The sequence below is a fragment of the Lathamus discolor genome, chromosome Z (genome assembly GCF_037157495.1).
Source record: "Lathamus discolor isolate bLatDis1 chromosome Z, bLatDis1.hap1, whole genome shotgun sequence".
NCBI lineage: Eukaryota > Metazoa > Chordata > Aves > Psittaciformes > Psittacidae > Lathamus > Lathamus discolor.
In genome coordinates, this window is record NC_088909.1 from 23,035,343 (window position 1) to 23,058,135 (window position 22,793).

A 22,793-nucleotide genomic window follows, 5' to 3' on the forward strand; every position below is an offset into this window, starting at 1 on the left:
GTTGTGTTAAATGCCTGGATCTCTTGAAGCCCTGTTCACCTTGTCAGGCCTCCTGGCTGGGAGTGTCCAGGGAAAGAAAGCAGGGCTCTGCTCCCTGTGTCTCATGGGGAAGCCAGCCTTCTCACCATTCTTGTTGGGAGGCTGGGGTGAGTAAGTGGATGTGGTGAGCAAGCTGGAGAGGCAGCACTGGCTGGGTTTCACTTGCTGAAAGCCTGGGGGAGGTTTCACTCTGCTGGCTATTCCCAGCCCAGAGAAGAATGTCATTATTTGTGACTTGTCCTTCCCCCTGGCCTCATGCAGATGTCTTCTTCCCACCTGAGCTCCAGCAGGTCTCAGTGCAGCAGCAGGAGTTTGTATGGTTTTCTGTGAAGTCCTGAGCTAGGTGGTGGTGTTTGGGGGCGTAGGATACTGGTTTGGGTTCGGATAGTGGGGCCAGCAGGAATCATGAAGTCCCAGACTGGTGTGGGTTGGAAGGGACCTTAAAGCTCATCCAGTTCCAAACCCTGCCGTGAGCAGAGACACCTTCCACTAGAGCAGGTTGCTCCAAGCCCGTCCAACCTGGCCTTGAACACTGCCAGGGATGGGGCAGCCACAGCTTCTCTGGGCAACCTGTGCCAGGGCCTCAGCACCCTCACAGGGAAGAACTTCTGCCTGAGAGCTCATCTCAGTCTCCCCTCTGTCAGGTTAAAGCCATTCCCCCTTGTCTTGTCCCTACAGGCCCTTGTCCAAAGCCCCTCTCCAGGTTTCTTGTAGCCCCTTTGGGCACTGGAGCTGCTCTAAGGTCTCCCTTTAAGGAGCCTTCTCTTCTCCAGGCTGAAACAGCCCAGCTCTCTCAGCCTGGCTCCAGAGCAGAGCTGCTCCAGCCCTTGCAGCATCTCCATGGCCTCCTCTGGACTCACTCCCAACAGCTCCACATCCCTCTTGTGTTGTTGCCCCAGGGCTGGACACAGGACTGCAGGGGGCGTCTCCCCAGAGCACAGTAGAGGAGGAGAATCCCCTCCCTAACCTGCTGCTCATGCTCTGGGGATGCAGCCCAGCACTCGGGGATCTGGGCTCAAGCTCACACTGAAGCTGGGTCATGAGCTTCTCATCACCCAACACCCCAAGTCCTCCTCAGGCCTGCTCCATCCTGTCTCCTGCAGCCTGTGTTTGTGATGAAGATTGCCCAAACCCATGTGTAGAACCTTGGCCTTGTTGAATTTCATGAGCTTTGTATGGTTGAGCAAAAAAAAAAAAAAGCTAAAGCCAATCCCAATCTTGCTGATACTTCACCCAAACGTGGTCAAGATTTGGGAGTAAGGAGGAATGTCCTGCTTTCCTCTAAAAGTGGGTCAGGCAGCAAGAGGCCCTGGCAATGTGCGGTCTCAGGACAGCAGGAACGGGGCTGAAGATGCTGTGCACTTTGTGTGTGTCCTGCATGCACTGCTGCTGCCTCACCCAGGGCCTTTCTGATGATGACCCCATGCCTGGACCCAACTGGGGTGTGATAAGGCCCCACGCCAGCCCCCAGCAGTCCCCGCAGTGGGGAGAAGCATGAGGTAGAGCAGGACACTGCAGTGCTGGGGCTTACTTAGTGTTTGACAGCTCCATCTGCTGGTAATGAAGGGAGGTGGGTAGCTGCAGCCTGGGGTCTGTGGGGTCAGGCTTTCCCAGGCACAGCTCCAGGGGGAAGCCCCTCATGGGCTTTACCAGCTGTGAGGGAGATGCTCTGCCATGGGAGGGAGCACCCACCCATCCTGCTGCAGAAACAAGAGCAGCACAGGAGGACAGGATTTAACAGTTTATTTGAAATAAGTTTTGTTACAAAACAGGCTTTTTTATTATTATTAAAATACATAGAAACATCTAATCTTAAAAAAGGCTAAATTTATTCTTCCCTTTTTTGCTTTTTTTTTTTTCTAATAGAATATGCTGTGGAAGAGCAAGAGGAGAGGAGCCAGTAGGAAGGAGCCATCAGTGCAGCCGGTCAGGCATGTGCAACAGAAGAAAGCATACCCAAGAGTGGGTGCTCAGAGATCTGAGCGGCAATGCCACCTCCTCCCATAACCCTGCCAGCCTCCATCCCCATATGTAAATCAAACAGCTTTTGGGCTGGAGGGTTGGAGGGGGGTTTTGTTTGTTTTCCACTTGTTTTCCATTCCAAGACCATGTAAACAGGGTATAAATATTTCAAACACTTTCATCGTGACCGCGCTGTGATTGCTCTTGACAAGACAACTGGTAAAGAACTTTACAATAGCTTCATTTCAGACAGCTAAACCCACCCTGGTGCCATGTACTACTGTGCCAGGGCAGCACTGGCACCGTGGGGAATGCAGCTCGGCTCATGCATGGCACTGGGGTGCCTCCATGCAACAACAGGGCTTGAGAAACCTACATAGGGAAAGGAACTGCTAGGATTTGTTTTCTGGCTTAAAACAGAGGAAGCGCTGCTCTATAAGACATGAGGCAGCTGCCCCAGTGCAGCCCTAGGCTGGGCCCCCAGAGACATTTCCAGGAGCTCACCTGGCTCTGAGCACCCCCTCCAGCCAGATACCTCTAGAAACAAAGCTGGAGAGATGGAGGGAGCACGCAGGAGCTCCCTCGGGCTAAAAACATCCTTCCAGCAACAATGAAAGGTCACAGAGACAAAGGTCTGAGAGGGCAGATCCCTGCCCAGCACCATTGTCCCCACCCTGCGATGGGGGTCTGGCTGCTGGGAGACCCTGGCCCCGTGCTGCTCATGTGAGAGGTGCCATCACCCTCTGGTTGTGAGTCCTGCTGGGCGAGGGGACTGCACCCAAGCCTTTGTGTCTCCCAGCAGCCAGCTCTCAGTAGCACCATGTGGAGCCTGGTCCCGCAGCAGGTTTGGTGCCAAGGCTGGCACTTGTCACAGTGGCACAGGCCTCAGCTTCCCTGCAGGAAGAGAAGTGTGGGTCACAGTGGGCATGGCCATCGCTGCCCTGGCCCCATTGGGAGCATTACGGCAGATGCTGCATTGCACTGGTCCCACAAGCACCCCATGAGCACCCCTGCAAGCGGCAGAGCCCAGCGCCCCTGTCCTGCCCTGCGTGGGGCCAAGCAGAGCCCTCCACCGGCTCCCGGTCGCAGGCACTCACCTGGCAGCCACGGCTGCCCCTAATTCAGGCTGAAATTGAAGGGAGAAAGGTTCAGCCTATGGGCACCCCAGGCTGCAGCTTCACAGCAGGGCACTCTTGGGGAAGTGATAACCGAGCTTCCCATGGCTTATTAGCCAATAGTTAATGAGCTGATCACAGATCAGCTACCTCGCCACCACTGGCTTTGCCTGCCTGTGCCTGGCTGGGACAAGGCTGGGGGCAGGAGCCTGTGATGGTGATGGAGGGGCTCTGGCAGGGTACCTGGGGTGTAGAGCAGGGCTGGGGTGTCCCACCACCCACCTGAGGGCTGGAGCTTCCTGCGGATGGAGGCGGCACGGCCAGAGAGGTGCCCCGGGCTGGGGGACACGTGGGCCCGGCCAAGGGGTGCTGTGGTCCCCGAAGAGTCACCCTGGGAGGAGATGAAGGGGTACGGCCCCAAGGTCAGCCCGTGCCAGTCCTCAGAGGGAAGGAACAGGGATGGGCTCATGGGCAACATGGTGTCCGATTGTGCTCTGGGGGTACCACGGGGCTGCAGTAAAACAGTGCTTGGAAGAGCCGAAGTGGCAGCTTTGGCCAGATACCACTGCTTGGGGACAACCTGTGCCCTCACAAAGTGATGATCCCCAATGGAGGGACCCAACAGCAAACAGCCCTGGGACCCATACGGGTGCAAAACAGAAGGAACCCCCCCCCCCCGACAGAGGTGAGAAGGAAAAGGAGGGGCAGCCCCTTGTTTACCTCTAGCTGCTCCTGGCTGGGCCAGGAGCCCAGCTCAGCCTTGCGGGAGACGGGACCCAGCTCCACAGAGCGAACCCTCTCAGCAAACTTGAGGGAGCACAGTGTCTCACTGGTGTTCTTCTCGGCGGGGGACACCTATGCGTAGGCAGGAGCAGGCAGTCACTCCAGCAGCTGCCTGCACTGCCGGGGCTGCCCTCCCACCCCAGCCAACACACCGGGCCATGCCCCGGCCAGATGCTATTATTAACCTGCCGCTCCCAGGATATCCCCGTCCAGCGTCTGATCTGGTCAGATACCCTGTCACCAACTGCCCTGGTGCTAGGGACAGCCAGGAAAAGCTGCAGCAGGTGGCCGGGGGCAATCACAGGGCAAGGATAGAGGAGCTGCCACAGCCCAGCATCCTCCCAGTGGGAGACAGGATGGGGAGATGTCAACATGCAAAGACATGGTCTGCATAGTGCCAGCACCCATGTGCAGGCAGGGATGGCAGGAGTTCATCTTCCAAGTTCATCCCCCACCCCTTGGCCTTGTCTGGGGTGCAGAGACAGCAACAGAGCTTCCCCTGGCCCCACGACTGCAGACCCCATGGAAAAGCCTGGTCCCTCTCCAGCCTCCAGCATCCCCACTGCCTCCTGCAGCACTGGGACCAAACCCATTCCCAGACCCCATACTGCTACCGACAGGCACTAGGAGCCCAGGCCCTACCTGGACCATCATGAGGGTCTTGCTGTCACCGCTGAGCGAGTCCTGCAGCAAGTAGGTCAGCTTGGAGTTGCGGAAGGGCACGTGGCCCTGCCGGGAGCGCAGGGCATAGATGACATCCCCCAGTGCAGAGAGGGACTTGTTGATGTGCTGGGCCTCACGGAGCCGGCTGCCCTCCGCGCCCGACCGCCCCACACGCTCCGATCCGGCCAGGTCTACCAGGTTCAGCTTCCCTGGGGACACACAGCAAACAAGTGGCCATGGCTGCCATCAGCACCACGCACCCCCTCAGGATCCACTGTGGCCCAACACCCCGGTGAGGGGCTTGCTCTGGGACCCACCTGTGGTGCGCAGCCCCGTGCTGCGGTCAAGCCCGCGGACGGTGACAATGAGGAGGGCATGGGAGCGGGAGCTGTGCTCGTTCAGGTTGGTACACTCTGTTGCACGGTTGACATGGCCAGACTCAAAGACCTGGCAGAGCCCAAGGAGACGGGGCGGAGGGGGGGGGTGGTGGTGAGGCCAACCTGCTCCAAACGCACCATAAACCCCCTGCCACCCACACAACAGCCCCCACGAGGTGCCTGGCCCATTGGGGTGATGACTGCTGTCAGGTCTCAGCCTGGGTGACGCAGGGAAGCCAGAAGCTGACAGCCAAGGCACTGCAGTGACAGCCGTCATCCCGCTAATCCCCTGGGAGCCACCCGGATCCCACACTTTTATTTTTAACCCCCTGCAGCTCACCCATGGTTCAGTGACCGTCACATCGCACCCAGGGACCTATTTTTATCTCTGTTGCTCCCCAGTGCTTCAGAAACACTCCCAAACCAGGGGTCACACATCACAAGCCCCCCAGTGGCTGCCCCATCCAGAGAGTGCTCAAGGCCAGGCTGGACGGGGCTTGGAGCAACCTGGTGTAGTGGAAGGTGTCCCTGCCTGAGGCAGGGAGTTGGATCTGGATGAGCTTTAAGGTCCTTTCCAGCCCAAATCAGTCTGGGATTCTGATTGCGCCCCTTGTGCCTCCCCCTGCCCCTCTGCACCTTGTTGATGTCCTCCACACTCTGCACCCTGAACTCGGTCAACCCTGGCACGTAGAGCTGCCCGCTGCCATCAGGACACAGCTTGATCTCCAGCTTCTCCTGCGGCTCCTTCCCCAGCAGGTCCCTGAGCAAAGGGGTACCTGTTATTACCATCCCAGGGGGTCACAGGCAACGGCTCCCCTCTGGCACTGCAGCCCCTCCATGGCACAGAGCTGTGACCCCAGGCTGCCAGAGCAACTGTGTCCTCCCGGGACGTGGCACATCCCACTCATAGCCCTTGGCTCTTGGCTTCCCACATGCCCACACAACCCAGACCTAGTCCTTATTGCCATCCACATTACCCATATGGTTGTGTTCCCAACCTCCCCCCAGCCTGCAGCTGGGCCGGGAAGGAAAATATTTCTTATGCTCCCAGTTAGTAATTTCTAAATATAACATCTTGGGGGGGGTGCTGGGGAAGGGAGGAGAGGGGGTTGCTCTGGCATCCGTGCCTGGGAGTGCTGGAAGGGCTGGGAGCCTAAGTAACAGAGCTTGAGGGAGTGCGCTTTGGAAGGGCAGCGTGCATCAAAATCCCCTAAGAAATTTAAAACAAACCCTTGCACAGCCAAACCCAGAGCCCAAGGAACAAGCTGTGCAGCCAAGGCCAGGCTGCTGGGACAGGAGCAGAGCAGCGTGGGGTGATGCCCAGGTGAGCTTTGGTGCCCCACTAGAGCTTTTTCCCCTGCCCGTACCTGAGGGACTCATTGTAGATCTCAGCAGCACTGACACTGATGGCATAGTCCCAGTCAGCTGCTTTGCCCCGAACCTCCGAGAAGAGGAGCTGCAGGGCCCGCTGGTTGATCCCTGGGTTTGCTGCTGTTCCCTGATGGATTGAGGTGAGAAATGGGGGGAGAACATGCGTCACCCTCTTTCATCTTATCCTGGTTAGGGGAGGGTGCTCAGACTGGACACCACGGGATGGGAAGCCAAGAGGGAAGCAAAGCCAGGCAAATTCACCTCCATCGTGTAGGTTTTCCCTGCCCCTGTCTGCCCATAGGCAAAGATGCAGACATTGTAGCCATCGATGCAGGAAGTGACCAGGGCTTGAACCTCCTGAAAGACCTGGAGGGGCACCGGGGATGTCAGAAGAAGGTGGCTGTGTCTCTCCCATCATGCCAGCAGCACGGACAGCAGCACCCACCTCCTCCTGTGATGCTTGTGGGGGGAAGACCTTATCCAGCTCGAAAGACACCAGCTTCCCCTTGTGCAGGAGGTGCAGGACAGCGTCATCGTCAGCGTCAAAGGTTACTGCGTTGGCTGCTTCTGCACCCTCGCCGTCCTCCTTTGTAATGGGGCGGACCCGCCCGAAAACACGGATGTTTCCTTGGAGAAGGAGAGGGATGCAGGGATGGTGTCAGCCCCATCACATTCTGCTGCCACCCCCATCACCATCAAACACTGGGCAGGCAGAGCACTGCCGACCAATGCAGTTCATTGCCAACCCAAGCATCTTAGAGGGACCTCATGGTGCTGGGGTGCAGTGGGGTGGTGCTGCCCTGTTCCCTTCTCAGGGACACACTCTCCTGTGATGGGACACGCACCTTTGAGCCGCACCAGCTCATTGTGGCACTTCTTGCGGAGCTGCAGCTCGCGGCGGTACTTGCGCAGCAGCTCCCGGTTGGTGCTGTGCACCTCCTCGATGGCCTGGCTGATCTGTGGGGGATGGAGACCAGCGGCTCAGTGACACCCCCCGCAGCATCCCCACTGGCATAGGGTGGTAGCTCTGGGAAAGGAGGGGATTTCACCTCGGCCCTGGCGCTCCGCAGGGTCTCCTGGAGGAGCAGAGGGAAGTTTCGGACCTGCCGCTTCAGGCTGTTGTAATCATGGGTGAGGGTGCGCAGCGCTGGCTGCAGAGTCAGCAGGTTGGTCCGGACGCCTGCAGGCAGGAGGCAGAGTGAGGGACATGTGGCACAACACCCCAGCCCCAGCCCCCCACGCCCTCCTCACCCGCCAGGTTCTCATGCACTGCCTTCATCTCCACTTGAGCACGGGAAAATGCCTCCTCGATGGCGTGGTTCTTCTCCTCCTCCATTGCCTGCATCTCCTCCAGCATCTGCCCATGGGCTCGCTCCAGCTCGGCCTCGTACATCATGATCTGGGTGGGAGAGAAGCAAGGAGGGGTATATGAGCTATGAGCACTCACTGCTGCACCGCAGCACACGGAGGCGGGCCGGGTGGTTTCTGTTTCCCTGCTTTGCACTCAGACCTGAGCTTGGAGCTGAGCCTCTGTCTTCTGGGACTTCTGCAGCTGCTGCTCCATCTCCTTTAGCACCTGCCTCTGCATCCCTACCTGCTCCTGCAGGTACTGGTTTCGGGACTGGCTCTCACACAGGGCTTGTTTCATCTTGGCTGAGTCCACCTCCACTGTTTTGATGATGTACTGTGAGAGAAAAGCACCCAGAGATGGGGTGTACTGGGAACGCAGCACCCGAGGTTGGAGCTTTGGCTCATTTGCAGAATCATAGTGCTGCACTCGTGTACAGGGCAGAGGGACGGGTGGCACTTGCAGGGCACCCACTAGGCCTGAGCAGGCATCCAGCCCAGCTCCCCTTGCTTTGCCAGGATCAGAGAGACATGGATCAGATGCTGCAAGGGCTGGAGCAGCTCTGCTCCGGAGCCAGGCTGAGAGAGATGAGCTGGTTCAGCCTGGAGAAGAGAAGGCTCCTTAAGGGGAGACCTTAGAGCAGCTCCAGTGCCTAAAGGGGCTACAAGAAACCTGGAGAGGGGCTTTGGACAAGGGCCTGTAGGAACAGGACAAGGAGGAATGGCTTTAACCTGACAGAGGGGAGACTGAGATGAGCTCTTAGGCAGAAGTTCTTCCCTGTGAGGGTGCTGAGGCCCTGGCACAGGTTGCCCAGAGAAGCTGTGGCTGCCCCATCCCTGGCAGTGTCCAAGGCCAGGCTGGACGGGGCTTGGAGCAACCTGCTCTAGTGGAAGGTGTCCCTGCCCATGGCAGGGGCTGGAACTGGGTGAGCTTTAAGGTCCCTTCCAACCCAAACCAGGCTGTGAGTCTGTGATTCTATGGAGAGCCCCTCGGTGCTCACCTTTATCTGCTGGGGCTGGGACTTGAGGCTGGCGATGGTCTCCTGGCTGTCCCTCAGCCGCCGGCTAAGCCTCTCCTCCTCCTCAGCTTTCTCTGCCAGGGAGTCCTTGAGCCGCAGCTCCACCTCGGCCAAGCGGTTCGTCTTCTGCTGCACCTCCAGGTCCAGCTCCCCCAGCTTGGCCCGCGCCTCCTCCGCCTCCCGCTGAAGCTGGGACAGCCGCTCCTGCAGCCCGGCGTTCTCCTGGCCCCAAACAGCACAGCCGAGGCCGTGTCACCCATGGGTGCCCATCACCCTGCTGACAAGCAGCCACCGCCAGCCACTCACCTGGAGGTGGGCGCAGTCCCGGCACGGCGCCTGCTGCTGCCGCCGCAGCTCCCGCAGCTCCCCCTCGCACGTCTTCATCTCCTGACGCAGGCGCTCGTTCTCGGCCGCAAGCAGGTCCCGGTGCTTCTCCACGTCCGTGCTGCCCTGCAATGGGACGGGCGCCATGGAGCTGGAATTCGATGCACTCTGGGGAACCCCAGCCTGTGGCATCCCCCAGCCTACCATGCTCAGGGAACCGCAGCCTGTTGCACCCAGGGAAGCCCTCATCAGCACACAGGAGACCCCCCTCAGCCTACTGCATCGATAAAAGCCTCCACCTTGCTGCCCCCAGGGAACCCCCAGCCTCCTCCATCCGGGGACCCCCAACCTTCCATGTCAGAGCCCCCCCCACCCTGCCTTGGGACCACCCCGTCTGCTGTCCCCAGGGTACCCCAGCCCCCAGAGAATCTGTCACTTCCCACTGCAGGGTGACAGTGTCAGAGGGGGTACCTTTGCCAACAGCCACCAGTTGTGACATTGCATTGGACAGAAGATCCCAGACTTCCACCCCTCAGTGTTTCTCTCAGCTTGCAGGGTCCAAACTGCGACCCTGGAACGTTTCAATCCTCCTGGGCCCTCCCCATGTGCCCCTTCCTCCCCGCCACATCTCCCATGTCCCTGAGGGCAGGGGTGGCTCAGCCCCAGTGTGGTGTCAGCTCACCAGCTCCGAGCGCAGCCGCCCGATCTCCTGCGCCTGCTCCAGGAGCTTTGCCTTCAGAGCTTCAATCTGTCAACACAGGCAGGGTTAACCGGGAGGCATCTCAGCAGCTTTTGGAGGAGACCCCGTGGTGCCACGCCGGCCACCAGTCTGGCTCGCACCTTTGTTATGCCTTAATTTTCCACCTTGCTCTGAGCGCCTGATTCACATGAGCTGATTAAAACAAGCCTTAATGAAAGGCCTGCTTCGACCTTGTTTGACCATGTGTGTAATTTGTCCGTGTTGAGCATTAGCAGAAACCATTATTAAAGAAAAAAAAAAAAAAAGCAGCGTCTTTGGAGAAGGAAGAAAACAAACCTATCCATAATTGTGCTTCAAGAGCCTGGAGTGCCCGTCCTGCAACGCAGCTCCATTTTGCCTTCTCTATTTTTCTTTCTAGGAAAGTTATCTTTGGAGAAAGAGGAAGCAGGAACCCTTCCAGAAGTCCCCATGTCCCACTCTGACAGGAGGATGCTCCCCAGGCACACCCCTCACTTGGACACGGCAGACTGCTGCTCCATCACAACAACCAGCAAGTGGGCCTCCATGGACCATCATTTAGGAACTGCTGATTAATAGGATACTAAATTAGGAACAATTTCTTCCCCAAAGGGTGCTCAGGCATTGGAACAGGCTGCCCAGGGCAGTGGTGGAGTCACCGTCCCTGGAAGTGTTCACAAACTGTGTAGCCAAGGCCATCAGTGACACGGGTTAGTGGTGGCCTCGGCAGTGCTGGCCAATGGTTGGACTTGAAGACCTTAAAGGTCTTTTCCAACCAGGCTGATTCTATGATCCTATGATTCCAATCGCAGTGCGGATGTGCTGACACAGTGCTGCAGTTAATGGCAATCATCAGCTATTAGGGCACACCCTCGCAGGGACAGGGGCAGCTTCCGCACACTTGGCACAGAGTGTGGGTCCTGCGGTGACAAGCTGGGTAAGGGAACTGCTCCCTGCGGCATCAGGAGCCCCTGATCGTGTGCCGTGTACAGCAGCCTTGCACTCGAGTGGGAAAATCCCATTTCTATGCTCAGGAAGGCAGATTATTAAGGCATTTTTTAGACACACACGCCGGAGCTTGCCCACCGCACCCTGTGCCAGCAGCACCCCAAAATACACCTCCATCTCCTACCTGCTCAGGCATCTCCAGCTGCATCCTGCTCTCTGGAGACGACAGGGATTCCTTGGCAGCCGGATCTGGCTGAAGCCGTGGCCCAGCCATGCCCAGGCTTTGGAAGTTTGGGTCGGCACTTTGCTGTGTGCTTGCTGCCGAACTGGCCGGCGTGGGGCCGGATCCTGCCAGCGCTCACGCTTGTGTCATACAGAGTATGCCAACCAAATGCAGGACAATTACCTCCGCCTTTTTGACACCCGTGGAACAAGCAGAACCTGACTGTAACAGCTTCCACAACAGCCACATGCAAATGCCTTTATGAGCAGCCAGAATTTCTATCTCCCTGAGATGACCCAGGTCCTTGCACTGAGGATGCAGTCACGGTGGTGTGGAACGGATCTGAGGAGGGTTCTGGTGATGGCAGCCAAAATGCTCTCCCCTTTGGCAGACAACTCTGTGCCTTCACATTCACTTTCTACCTCCTGACTCTCAAAAGTCACTAAAATTAACCTGCTGCATCAGTCTAACAAACTTGTCCTGCTCTGGGAGGTTGGACAATGGTCGCAAGGCTGCGACCCTGATTCCCAAAGCCCTCCCAGCCACATCATACCCAAGGAGCCACATGCCCTCACCAGATGTCTGTGGTGTCACCACAACGTCAAACAAGGGGCTGCAAGCATCCCAAGGGAGGCACAGCCAAAGCTGATGGGATGGCATCAGTGCTCAGGAGCACCCAGCTCATCCCCACGCGCAATGCTCTGTGAGGTCTCACGCTCCTTCCAAGCATGACCCTCACTAACTGCAAGCCACAGTGCTCCAGCCAAGCCACAGCCTGAAGGTGGGGATCCCAGTGAACTCTCTTGTGTTGCCCTGTCCCCGCCATACCTGGCCTTGCAGCTGGAGAGACAGGGAAAGCTCATCATTCTCCCGAGCAGCGAGCTTCTCCTGCAGCGCCAGCAGCTGCTCCTGAAGCCGCAGCTTCTCCTCCTGTAGATGCGCCATGGAGGCCATCACCTTCTGGATCACCGGGAAGGGCCGGGCTGCCGGCAGACTGGCACGTTTCCCACTGCAGATCCTGCCTCCTGCAGTGGGAGCAAAGATGGAGCTGCTCAGGACCCATCTGCCTCCCTGGGGAACAGCTATGGGGAGAATCCCAGGGGCTGCGATGGAGGTGGGACTGCAGGAAACAAGACTTGCAGCAGTCCCACGGAGAGCAGCGGTGTGCCAGGAGGTACACCCTGCATGCCATGGTGCTGACTGTGGCCAGAAGCACCAACGGCGTGAGTCCCTGGGAGAGGGTGGGATCCAAAGGGTTATGCTGATGCCAGCAGAACATCCTAGGCCGTAATATTGAGTGCCTGCCCAGGCCACCACGCTGTGACCCAGCCCCATCACATGCCAAGGTGCTGCTGCCTCATTCAGATAACAACTGCCTTCACCATGGCTCTGATTCATGCCGGCATCCTCTTTACTGCATGAGCAGGGTGACAGTCGAAAACCAGGATGTGATCATGTTATTAAAGACTGCATCATTACACACAAACATAATGGAAGCCAAATTAAAATGAGATCGGTACCCTGGTCGGCCGTGTTGCCTAATCCTTGTGCGTTCGGCTTCCCAACCTCCTACTATTACTTTAAACATGGTTTTCTGTGCATTAATGGGGCCACCAGTGCTGACGGAAGCCAACCTGGCTGTACATCAGAGCCTGACAAATGAATACCTAAATGACTTGGTAGTTCCCAAGAAGAAATGAGCTGGCCTGACTCATTCCCAATGTGGGGATGAGGCACTGCAGCGGGCAAAGTGGCGGCCAGGATCCTGGCTGCCCGGCGCCCTTCACTGCTTGCCATGGATTTCAGCTGCTGCCACCAGAAACCTTGAGGTTTTCAAGGCAGGAGGTGATGCTGGGAACTACTTTACTCCCTGCAGGAAGATGCTGGCTGGTTCATAGGAAACAACCTAAATACAAGAAGCAAGACTTTCTCTGTCTGTGAATCAGACTTGCTGCTTTTCAAAGGAGTTAGAGCCAGCAGAGTGGACAGAAAATGAAACGCTGGCACCAAACCATGATTCTGCTGTCAACTATATGACATGGGACTTATCCGGCAATGTCTGTGGAAGTGATTCCTGGGTTTTGTGTCTCTGACTTGGGCTGAATATCCTGGAAGTGTGACAACAGACACCAGCTTCTCTTTCTTTCCACACCAAAAGCTCAGCTGAGCTCAGGCAGAGGACTGTGATGTTCCCTTTGAACCCAGCACACACAAAACCTACCCCAATACTTCTGAAGTTAACAGGAATGCCACCTCTCACCCCTTGGGGAGTGTGCAGGGATAAAACAAGATTACAGGAGGTACAGGGGCTCTGCACGCATCATCCACCCTAATCCCAAATCTCGGATGGAAGGCAGAGCTAGGTTCAAAGTCGCAACACCCAGCTGCATGTCAAAATGCCAGGCAGGGGTGATCCTGCACGGATAACACACTCCTCCTCGCTCTAACACCTTCCTCCTGTGAGAGCATCCTAGGGAGAGCAGTTGTTAGATGGATTCCTCAGCCCCAGCATTTCCAGAAGCACTGTATTTTCCTTCAGAGGGAGGTAGGTTTTGCTGATGCTCACTGGCTCTGTTCACCCTTTTAAATAATTCATCGGTGGCCTGGTGCCACCTGGCAGTTGGCTGGTGTTTGATTTCTATCAACACCCACTATCTCCCCAGTCCAAAAGAGGAGAGGTCCTCCTGGTACCTGCTGGCAGGTTCCCTGCACCCATCCCATCCCATGCCATCCCATCCCTCCTCCTGAGCGCCCACCACTGCATCCCTGCTTCCCCCTCACCTGTTTTCTCCAGGTCCATGGTGGAGGCTGCCTGTCCTGGGGTGGCTACTGCTGGTGTGCAGGGAGATGACAGCAACTTCTTGGAGGCCAGTGTCGGGGCCCGGGGCTGACGTTCCTCCCGCTGCTGCTCTGATGCCTCCCGCAGGGCCTGTGTCCATGAGAAGAAACAGGGTGGGGAGCTGAGATGCAGCAACTGTGCACAACATAGATCTGGCAGCGGCATCTCACCAGGCTGGCCAGGAGGAGAGAGGAGGGAGGACATTCCAGAGGACAGGCTGAGAACATTCGGGCTGTTCAGCCTGGAGAAGGGAAGCTGCGTGGAGACCTCCCAGCAGCTTTCCAGTATCTGAAGGGGGCCTACAAGGATGCTGGAGAGTGGCTCTTCATCAGGGACTGTAGCAATGAGACAAGAGGGAATGGCTTTAACCTGACAGAGGGGAGACTGAGATGAGCTCTTAGGCAGAAGTTCTGCCCTGTGAGGGTGCTGAGGCCCTGGCACAGGGTGCCCAAAGAAGCTGTGGCTGCCCCATGCCTGGCAGTGTTCAAGGCCAGGCTGGACGGGGCTTGGAGCAACCTGCTCTAGTGGAAGGTGTCCCTGCCCATGGCAGGGGGTTGGAACTGGATGAGCTTTAAGGTCCCTTTCAACACAAACCAGCCTCGGACTCTGTGACAGGACAGGAGGGCCTGGGGAAATCCTCCCTCCAAGGGATTTCACTGATGAGAAGCTGCTGTAATGGACTTACAATGTTTCTTTCAGTTATCCCCACAAACATCTCCTTCCTTCAGCTTGCTCATGCAGTTACTCTGATTAGTACCTATTTTTTTCTCTATGGCCTTAAAAAACACCATACCCTGGCTTGCAGGCAGCACTGGATATGAAGCTGCTTGCTGGTGAGCCATGGCTCAGGTGGGAACACCATACCCTGTGGGATAGAGCACAGCTCAAGAAAAAAAGAAAATGCAGAGAAGAAACTGAGAAGAAGGGAAAAGAATATACAGAAGATCCCAAATTCTCTACCTATCGGATGTAGCACCAGCTCACAGGGAAAGAAAAATAAACCTGCTTTTTTAATCACTATTTATAAAAGCACTGTAGCACAGATACCTTTGGAATGCTGAGCTGCCGATCAGCCGAGCTCCCAGAGATGCTCCCTGCCCTGCTCAAACTTACACCTTATCTGAGAGCCTGTGGCCTCATCCTGCGGGTAGAGGTGGCAGGAAACCCGCCTCACCCCATCAGACGGGTGAATACTTAGCACATCCAAAATATTTGAGAGCAATTTGGAAGATGCGTGTCTGCTGTGCCTCTACCTTTAAGACTCCGGAGGGTTTTGCCGGAGGGAATGCATCAAGGCTGCTGTGAGATAAGAAGATGTTTTCCTTCTTGTCAAAGAAGGGGAATTTAAATTATTTGCCCGAAGCTCAGCATGAACTGGTGGCATCAACACCAGTATGCAGTGTCCTGACTCTCCCCTGACACAGCAGCCTTCCTCCTCCTCCTCCACCTCACTGCAAACACCATCTCAGGATGCTGCATTTTCTTATCTGCCTTGAGCTCTCCTGTCCACATGACCCACAAGTGACCCAGAAGATGTTATTCTGGGCTGCTCCCCAGCATTTTTTGATGCCTTCCTTCTGACTTCCTGGAGATCCTCTTCCCTCCCCACCCAGGCAGCAGCTTTGCTCCAGGTCCATGACACCGGTGTTGGGGCATGACACTGGCTGTGGTAATGGGGAGCTCCCACTGAGGGATGGCCCCACAGGATGTGGGGTGTCCTTCCCACCACCCCAAAAATACCCTCCTCACCTGCAGAGCCAGGCAGAGCCCACGGGGCTTTGGAGCGTCCGGCCAGCTCACGCTGAGGATTTTACGGTGAACCAGGGCAGGCGGCAGAGGAACCTGGGCAGAGGCGTCTACTCCACTCCCAGTGATGAGCGTGTCCCGCCCAGGACCTGAGATGGGGCAAAAAGCATCCCTAGATCAACATGAGATCCCCAGAGGGACACGGCCTTCAGCCTCACTCAGCAAACCCACCTCCTCCTCCCCGCTGCCGCCACCGCACTGGGGCGGCACAGACAGTGCATGAGTTTTATTGAAAATATTAATTATGTTAATTAGAAAAATCAGCCCTTCAGGGGGCGGAGACAACCAGTAATGACAGCTCAGGGTGTAGCAACCACCTCTGCCCAGGACCAGATCTGTCCCTCACTGGGGACATGCCACCTCTGCCCCTCGCCAAGCCTCTCCGCTTCCCACAACCCCATCTTGGAAAAGCTGCCAGTGCCAGCTTGCATCACCGAAACCATGAGGATGGACCCTGCCGTTACCTCCCTCCACTGCTCCCAAGTATTTCCTTCATTTGTCATGCAGCCAAACCCAAAAGCACACAGGGAAGCAATTCTGAGCTGCACGGAAGGAAAACAGATCTTGAAGATCTTTCACCCTTGGCTGTGCCCTCCTTTGCCATGGGAAAACTGGCTGGAGAGGGCTACATCCCTAAGGGGGCACTGTGCCCCTTCCCCATCTGCCACCATTGCAGGCACCCAAATGGCACCTCTGGCAGGCAGGAAAAAAGCAACAACCCACAAATGAAACTCCACCAATGCAGGTTTTTCCCCTAAAATTCTCTGGAGGAGCTTGGGCCAGAGATGGAAGCAGCACCTGGAGGGAGATGAGCGCTGATGAAGTCAGCCCATTGCTCTGGACTTCTTCCCAGCCTGTAATTAACCGTAACATTTCACACGCGCTGTGACAATCAAATGCTTCCAAAGAGAATGCCCAGATAAAGGTGATGCGATCCTCACCCTGGCATGGGCAGCAGCAGCCACCAGGCAGAGGAAGCACTGGAAATCCAGTGATCGGCTGGGCTGGCCCCACTGCCAGGGAAGAAGCAGCGCACAGGTAAGTGGCTGACAGCACATAGGGCTGGAGATTGCTGAAGCCAACAGCAAAAAAAAGCTCAAACCGGGGGGGTCCAGCCTCCCCCTTTGCCGAAACCCACCCAGCACCTCCAGCAAGGAGGCAGGAAGGTCTGTTTCCCGACAAACGGCTGCAGGTCGGGGCAAGCAGCCACCCGCCCACCAGCGAAACAGCCCAAAGAAAAAGCCTCGACTGAACTCACCTCCGGGCCCCGTGCACCGGGACGGGGAAGGAGCCTCCCGAGGAGCCGAGGCCGGGGAGAAACAAGGGCCCCGCGTCTCGCTCCAATTTCTTATTTACATGCTAAATTCTGACGTTTCTCCTTCGGCTTCCCGCTCAGAAGCGCCAGGAGGAAGATGAAGGCCGCCCTCTCCGCTCACCCCAGAAGCTACCAACGCCTTTGCGCCCGCTTCCGAGTCTCCATTTCTCAAATCCCAAGCTTCATCCAGAAAGAAATGTGAAAAATGCAGGCTGGCCTGTTCCCGGCCTCTCCTTCCCCAGGCGTGAGCAAGGGCGTGAGCTGAACTCGCTGTCCCGGGGAAGGTCCTTCCAGCAGGCTTTTGCGGATCCCAGATCCCAGGTCGTGCGGGATGTGATCATGGCACGGGGGTCCTGAGCACAGCACCTCTGCAGATAAGCGCAAGGAAAGACATCTCAGCCTGCCTCAGTTTCCAGCCGGGAGAGCCCAGGGGCCAGGGCTGGCGCAAACCGCGACGGCAACGCCGGCCCCGACTCCCGCGGGAAGTTGCATCAATCCCGATTCCACTCTCGGGACCCGGGCACTGAAAGCCCCGGGCTCCCTCCGTGCTCCCGGCGGATGTGACATAAACCGTCCCTGTAATTAATTTACTCATTCCTGAAGCCTTCCCAGGCTCCTCCTAACTGCGGACCGGGCGTTATGTATTCATTAACTCCGGGACCGCGGGCAGCCCCCGCCGACTCCCACTGCCGGGGTCGGGCGGGTACCGCAGCGCAGCGCCGGGACCTGGGGTGCCTCGGAGGGCACGGGGACCCCGGGGGCCGCCCCCCGACCCCCGCCGCGGGGGTCCCTTGTCCTCCCAACTGGCGCCACCCGGGGCGGAAGGCGCAGCGGCGCGGGCCCGGTCCAAGGTCCCGGTCCCGGTGCCGGTCCCGGTGCACAGAAGGCGCAGCCGCGCCCAGCGCCCCCCCGGTCCCGCTGCCGGTCTCGGTACGCGGAGGCGCGGTAGTGCCCTGCCCCGCCCCGCGCCTCGGCTGTGCCGGAGCGGGTCCTGGAGCCGGTCCCGTTGGCGCCGCCCGCTGCAGGCTAACGGGGAACCGCGCTCTCGCCGCCGCCCCGGGGGCTCCGTGCCGCTGCCCCTCAGACAAAGAGAGCCCCGCTCCGATCCGGTCCAGCCCGGTTCAACCCCCGCCCCTCCCCGGCGGTGCCGGTACCGGTGCCGTGGGGCCACTCACCGAGCGCGGGACAGCGGCAGCGGCGGAGCCATCCAGAGCCAGCGCCAGCCGCGGCCCCGCCCTCTCGGGCACTTCGGTAACGGAAACGCCGAGCTCCGCCCCGTTCCCATTGCCATGGAAACCCCCGAGACTCCCCTCAGACGGCGGCTCCCCCCGCACCGGGAGCACGGGGCTGCGGCGGGACACAAGCCTTGGAGCTCCCGTTGCGTCCCCGGTCCCGGCCCGGCTCCTCTCGACGGAGCCCTGGGAGGGTCGGGTTGTCCCGGTCCCCCCTTGTCAGAGCCCTGGGGGGCTCCTGGGGTGTCCCTCGCCCTTCCCATCCCGGTCCCGGGGCTCTTCAGGGAGCCCTGGTCTATCCAAGCCCTCTTCCGCCTTGCTCGCGAAGTCGGAGCGCCCTCCAGCACTGGCGCCGATGCACCCCAGGCTCCACGTGGCCCTGGGGCGACAGATTTCATCGGGAAAACCACGTGTTTCCAGCCCACAGGCACGAGGAAAACAGCTCAGGGTGCCCCGGGACGTCTCCAGAGCGCCTGGCGTGGAAAGGCAACAAAAAATTCTGCTTGAAATATAATTTATATACACGTTTTTAGGGTTTGATTTGTATCTAGCTGCCTGCCCTGCACGTACCGTCAGCATGTTAATGGCTGGTTTGGGTGACACAAGTTACTCATGACTTGCACATGGTAATTACCTGGCATTACCAGATATTTCCCACAACAAAACTTGACGTGGCACCATAGCTGCAGCGGCGGCCCCGTGCTGCTGGCTCCCGTCCCCACGCTGGGGTGTGTGGGTGCTGCACAAGTTCAGGGGTGCAGGGTGGGGGTCCCATGGGAGATGCAGGTTCAGTGCCAGCCCCGCAGGCTCTGCCTGCAGCAGGTTTGCTCCCCTCACACGTGTATCCTCCACCTCCCCACTGCTGTGCTGTGAGAGCCTTTCACTCCCCTTGGCCGGGTTTAGAGCAGGATTTGGCCTTGTCCTTTCATCCCAGCATCTCCCTCTTGGACATTCTCAGAGACCTCTACCAGGACACCATCCCATCCCCTTCCACCAGCTAGCCCCATGGGTGGGGGGGTAATGGGGAGTCACTGGGTGGGGGGCACAAATCGCTCCAGCCACTTACCCCAGGAAAAGGGAAGAGAAGGGTCCCCTCCATGTTGCCATGCTCCTGGCACAGCTTCTGTTCTCTGAGAAGCAAACAGAGACTGAGATGAGCTCTTAGGCAGAACTTCTTCCCTGTGAGGGTGCTGAGGCCCTGGCACAGGGTGCCCAGAGAAGCTGTGGCTGCCCCATGCCTGGCAGTGCTCGAGGCCAGGCTGGACGGGGCTTGGAGCAACCTGCTCTAGTGGAAGGTGTCCCTGCCCATGGCAGGGGTTGGAACTGGGTGAGCTTTGTGCTTCCGACCAAGACCAGTCTGGGATTTACAGAGCCCTCAGTGTGCATGGGAGTACACGTGTGTGTCTACAGACATGCATGTGTGTGTGCCCACAGAGGCCCTGCATTATGCTCTTATGCATCAACACCCTGATTGTGTGCAGCTCCTTTGGCTAGTTTGGAGATAATATTAATACACATCAAGTTCCCTTCTACTTTCCAATAGCAACTGGAATGTTGTGTCATCACTGTCTTCGTTTATAAGCTGTAAGGGTGAAATAAATGTTTATGTAAATGACTTTAACTGGTAATTAATTTCCTGGCTTTTGAATGCTTCCGTTTTTTAATGTTATTGCAATTATGCAATGCACATAAGTTGCATCAATTACATTAAACAAGTCTAAATTAACCAGACATATGTGTGAATTTCCCAGTTTAGAAGAATAACTTAATGAATAAGCATGAAGCAAAACTAGAGATTCAGAAGGGGGTTTTGTGCCAAAAGCTATACTCAAAGAGTCACCTGGGAGCACTGAAACACCCTCCATGCCAGGCTGCTGGCGAAGACAGTATGGCATTGCAGCAGCCCCAGCACACCAGGGGCAGGGATCCCTAGAGATCCAGAAGCAAGGTTTCTTAGGGCTGGATGCAACAACTCCATTTCCCTTGGAGACTGCTATTGGGCTCAAGGGAGTGCTGTGAGTCCCAGGGAATGCCCACTTGCTGCCAGATGGGCTGGAGGGGCTGCAGGCAGCAGGTAGCCTGCTTGTATTCCCCCTCTCTGCAGGGATTCATTGATTCTGGCTTGGGATTCACTGGCTCTGGCTGGGCTCATCTCAGTCTGGTCCCCCAGCGATGCTCCAGTCCTCCTTTTCTTGGATGTCATGTCTCCAGGACCTGAGCTGACGACATCACTGAAGGTATTTTTAGGAACACTGCTGTTTGCAGGCAGAGAAAAGGCAGCGACAGGCAGTGCTGGTGCCAGCAGCACGCCCCTGCTAGCACCCAGCAGGTGGGGGGCAGCTCAATATATCGATGACCATCAGCACTGGCCCACCACTGGGACTCAGAAGAGAATTGAAAACGCAGTTCAGCCCTTTGCTTTCAGCCCAGCCTTTGCTGTCGGTGAGAAGAGTTGCTGTGAAGTCAGGCAGGTTAATTTGCCTTTTACTTGAATGAAGTGAACCTCCAGCAATCAAAACGCATCACTGAGTGGGGCCTTTTGCATTTGCATTTGTTCTGCCCTGAGCAAATACCTAACCTGCATCTGTAAAACAGCTAAAACATCCCTAAATGCTAGCAAAAATTCAGCTCCTCCTCCCCTTCCTTCAAGCAACCCAGTAACATAGTCCAGGAATGCAGGCAGGAGCATACCTGAAGCCTCCTGTACATTGTAGAAAATTCCTACCAGAAGCACCAGACACCATTGAGAATGTGTCCCCAGAGCACAATTCATTATAACCCAGCTCATTATTCTAATTGTGTCCCTCCTTGAGGAGGTGAGGAGATTTCTCGGCATTGCTGGGGCATGGTCTGCTAAACTGACATGAAACCCTTCCCAGAGCAGAAATGACCCCCCTGCATTCCTACATTGCTGTTTTGTGCAAAGATAGGAGCTTTAATTAAGTCTTAGCATGCTCCTGAGAAATTTAATACTCATTTTAAACTTCACCAACTGAATTAATTCAACCCTGAGGTTCTGATCCTTGAGATAGGGTTGTGCTGAGCTGGGTGGAGAGCAGAGACTGGGGAGCAGTGTTGCAAGGATTGCTGCTGGCCTCAGCAGCTCCTTTGGATCATAGAGCCGTAGAATCCCAGACTGGTCTGGGTTGGAAGGGACCTTAAAGCTCATCCAGTTCCAACCCCCTGCCACGGGTAGGGACGCCTTCCACTAGAGCAGGCTGCTCCAAGCCCCGTCCAGCCTGGCCTTGAACACTGCCAGGGATGGGGCAGCCACAGCTTCTCTGGGCACCCTGTGCCAGGGCCTCAGCACCCTCACAGGGAAGAACTTCTGCCTAAGAGCTCATCTCAGTCTCCCCTCTGTCAGGTTAAAGCCGTTCCCCCTTGTCTTGTCCATGCTGTGGTGCTGGTGGGGCTCCACAGCTTGGCTCAGCCCCCTAGCTAAGCCACACACACCAATTAGGCTGGGTTTGAGATGCTGGGTGCAGGAGCAGCCCAGGGCAGGATGGAAGAGCCAGCCAGTCCGGCTGGGAGCTGCTGCATACCACAGTTCAGCTCTGCCTGTGCCCCCTTTCCACATGCAAATAAAATTTATATTAAGTAAATGGCAAAAACAACCTCTTTTTCAACCTTGGGCTGCACTGCAGAGCCCTCGCACCAAACCCTCAGCCTCCATCCCACCTACCTTTTATCTTCATTATGTTTTTCAGCTGGCTTCAGGTACAATTTGGGTTTGGCTTTGATGCTTAGGGGAGGCACATCCCCTAAGCAGAGCACTGCCAGGCTCATCCTGTGCCATGCCGGCTGCTGGGGAGCCAGGATCTGTGCTGCAGGAGGACTGCAGCTCACCTGCTAAGTCGTTACATTAATGTTTCATGGCATTAATCAACATGAGCTCCTGCTTATAAAGCAGTTCTTGGAAACAAGGCTAAGAATAAGCATGAGGTGTCCTGACCAAGGCTAAATCTGGACTGTAAGCCGGGGGATGCTCATGCTGGTTTGAGAGGACCCAGCGATGGGGCAGCTTGATTACCAAGGAAATTCCTCCTGCATCACAGGCAGGAGGGCCTGGAGCTCCTGGTCTGGCAGGAGCCCACCAGTGGTCCCCCAGCCAGTGTTTTCAGGGCATCCTTGGGACCCTCGTCTGGGGACTTCAGGTTCTTTCTGCAGTTCTTTTTAGATAAGAAAATGTCTCAAGATGGTAGCTACAGGTGAGAAATTGTCCAGACTTTTGCTACTTCTGCTGCTCATCTTCTTCTCAAAGCCAAGCCCTTGCAGTGCCACCGACCTCCTTACCCTGGCTGACACTGGTAATGGGGTGTGCAAAGGGTTAGGCTTTCCTCTGCACAGGCAAGAGTGCTGGGAGCCACCTTGTTTGAAAAATACATTCCATTCTCAGAAAACCATTAATTTTTAGTGTCCTCCGAAGTGTTGCTTGACCTCAGAGAAGAAAAGAAGCAAAAGCAGTTAATTCAGAATAATTTGGTGAAGAGCTTTGAGGTTGCTTTGTGCTGTGCTGCGGGCCTGGAGGTTGCAATGCTAGCTAACATCCAGCTAGGTGAGGCATGAGCACAGGTAAGTCAATCAGAGCCTCTACAGGGAGGAAGGAAATACCCCTGTAGTCATAAAGTAAATGCCCCCATGGAAAGGACAATATGGTGATGGTGGGTAATCCATGAGGTGGGCTCAGCTGCATGCCAACAATGTGCAAGCAA

The 22,793-nt window shown here is 56.7% G+C and overlaps 1 protein-coding gene across 7 annotated transcripts; it reads right to left on the bottom strand.

The window, feature by feature from the left end:
- Positions 1-1,767: 1,767 nt before the first annotated feature.
- Positions 1,768-17,742, bottom strand: KIFC3 (kinesin family member C3). 7 transcript variants are annotated; one of them, XM_065661481.1, is made up of 20 exons: positions 17,121-17,742; positions 15,478-15,623; positions 13,671-13,818; positions 11,718-11,914; positions 9,683-9,748; positions 8,983-9,126; positions 8,659-8,898; positions 7,821-7,994; positions 7,562-7,709; positions 7,360-7,490; positions 7,156-7,267; positions 6,756-6,937; positions 6,572-6,676; positions 6,307-6,437; positions 5,576-5,699; positions 4,880-5,009; positions 4,542-4,771; positions 3,837-3,971; positions 3,399-3,507; positions 1,768-2,895 (listed from the first exon to the last, which is right to left on the bottom strand). In XM_065661481.1, the coding sequence occupies exons 1-20, from the start codon at positions 17,188-17,190 to the stop codon at positions 2,870-2,872; spliced, it is 2,748 nt and encodes a 915-aa protein (XP_065517553.1). In that variant the 5' UTR covers positions 17,191-17,742; the 3' UTR covers positions 1,768-2,869. The 7 variants fall into 7 exon arrangements, with proteins under 7 accessions (XP_065517553.1, XP_065517552.1, XP_065517549.1 ...); XM_065661480.1 differs by lacking the exon at positions 17,121-17,742 and adding an exon at positions 16,793-16,885; XM_065661477.1 differs by lacking the exons at positions 15,478-15,623; positions 17,121-17,742 and adding an exon at positions 3,099-3,127 and having other exon boundaries at positions 13,671-13,786.
- Between the last annotated feature and the right edge of the window lie 5,051 nt (positions 17,743-22,793).

Excerpts from the sequence above, each read along its gene's own strand:
- KIFC3 (XM_065661481.1), bottom strand. The coding sequence starts at position 17,190 with ATGATCACATCCCGCACGACCTGGGATCTGGGATCCGCAAAAGCCTGC. Across the intron at positions 8,899-8,982 it reads GGGACTGCGCCCACCTCCAG|GAGAACGCCGGGCTGCAGGA; the intron begins GTGAGTGGCTGG and ends GTTTGGGGCCAG. Across the intron at positions 6,438-6,571 it reads GGAAAACCTACACGATGGAG|GGAACAGCAGCAAACCCAGG; the intron begins GTGAATTTGCCT and ends TCAATCCATCAG.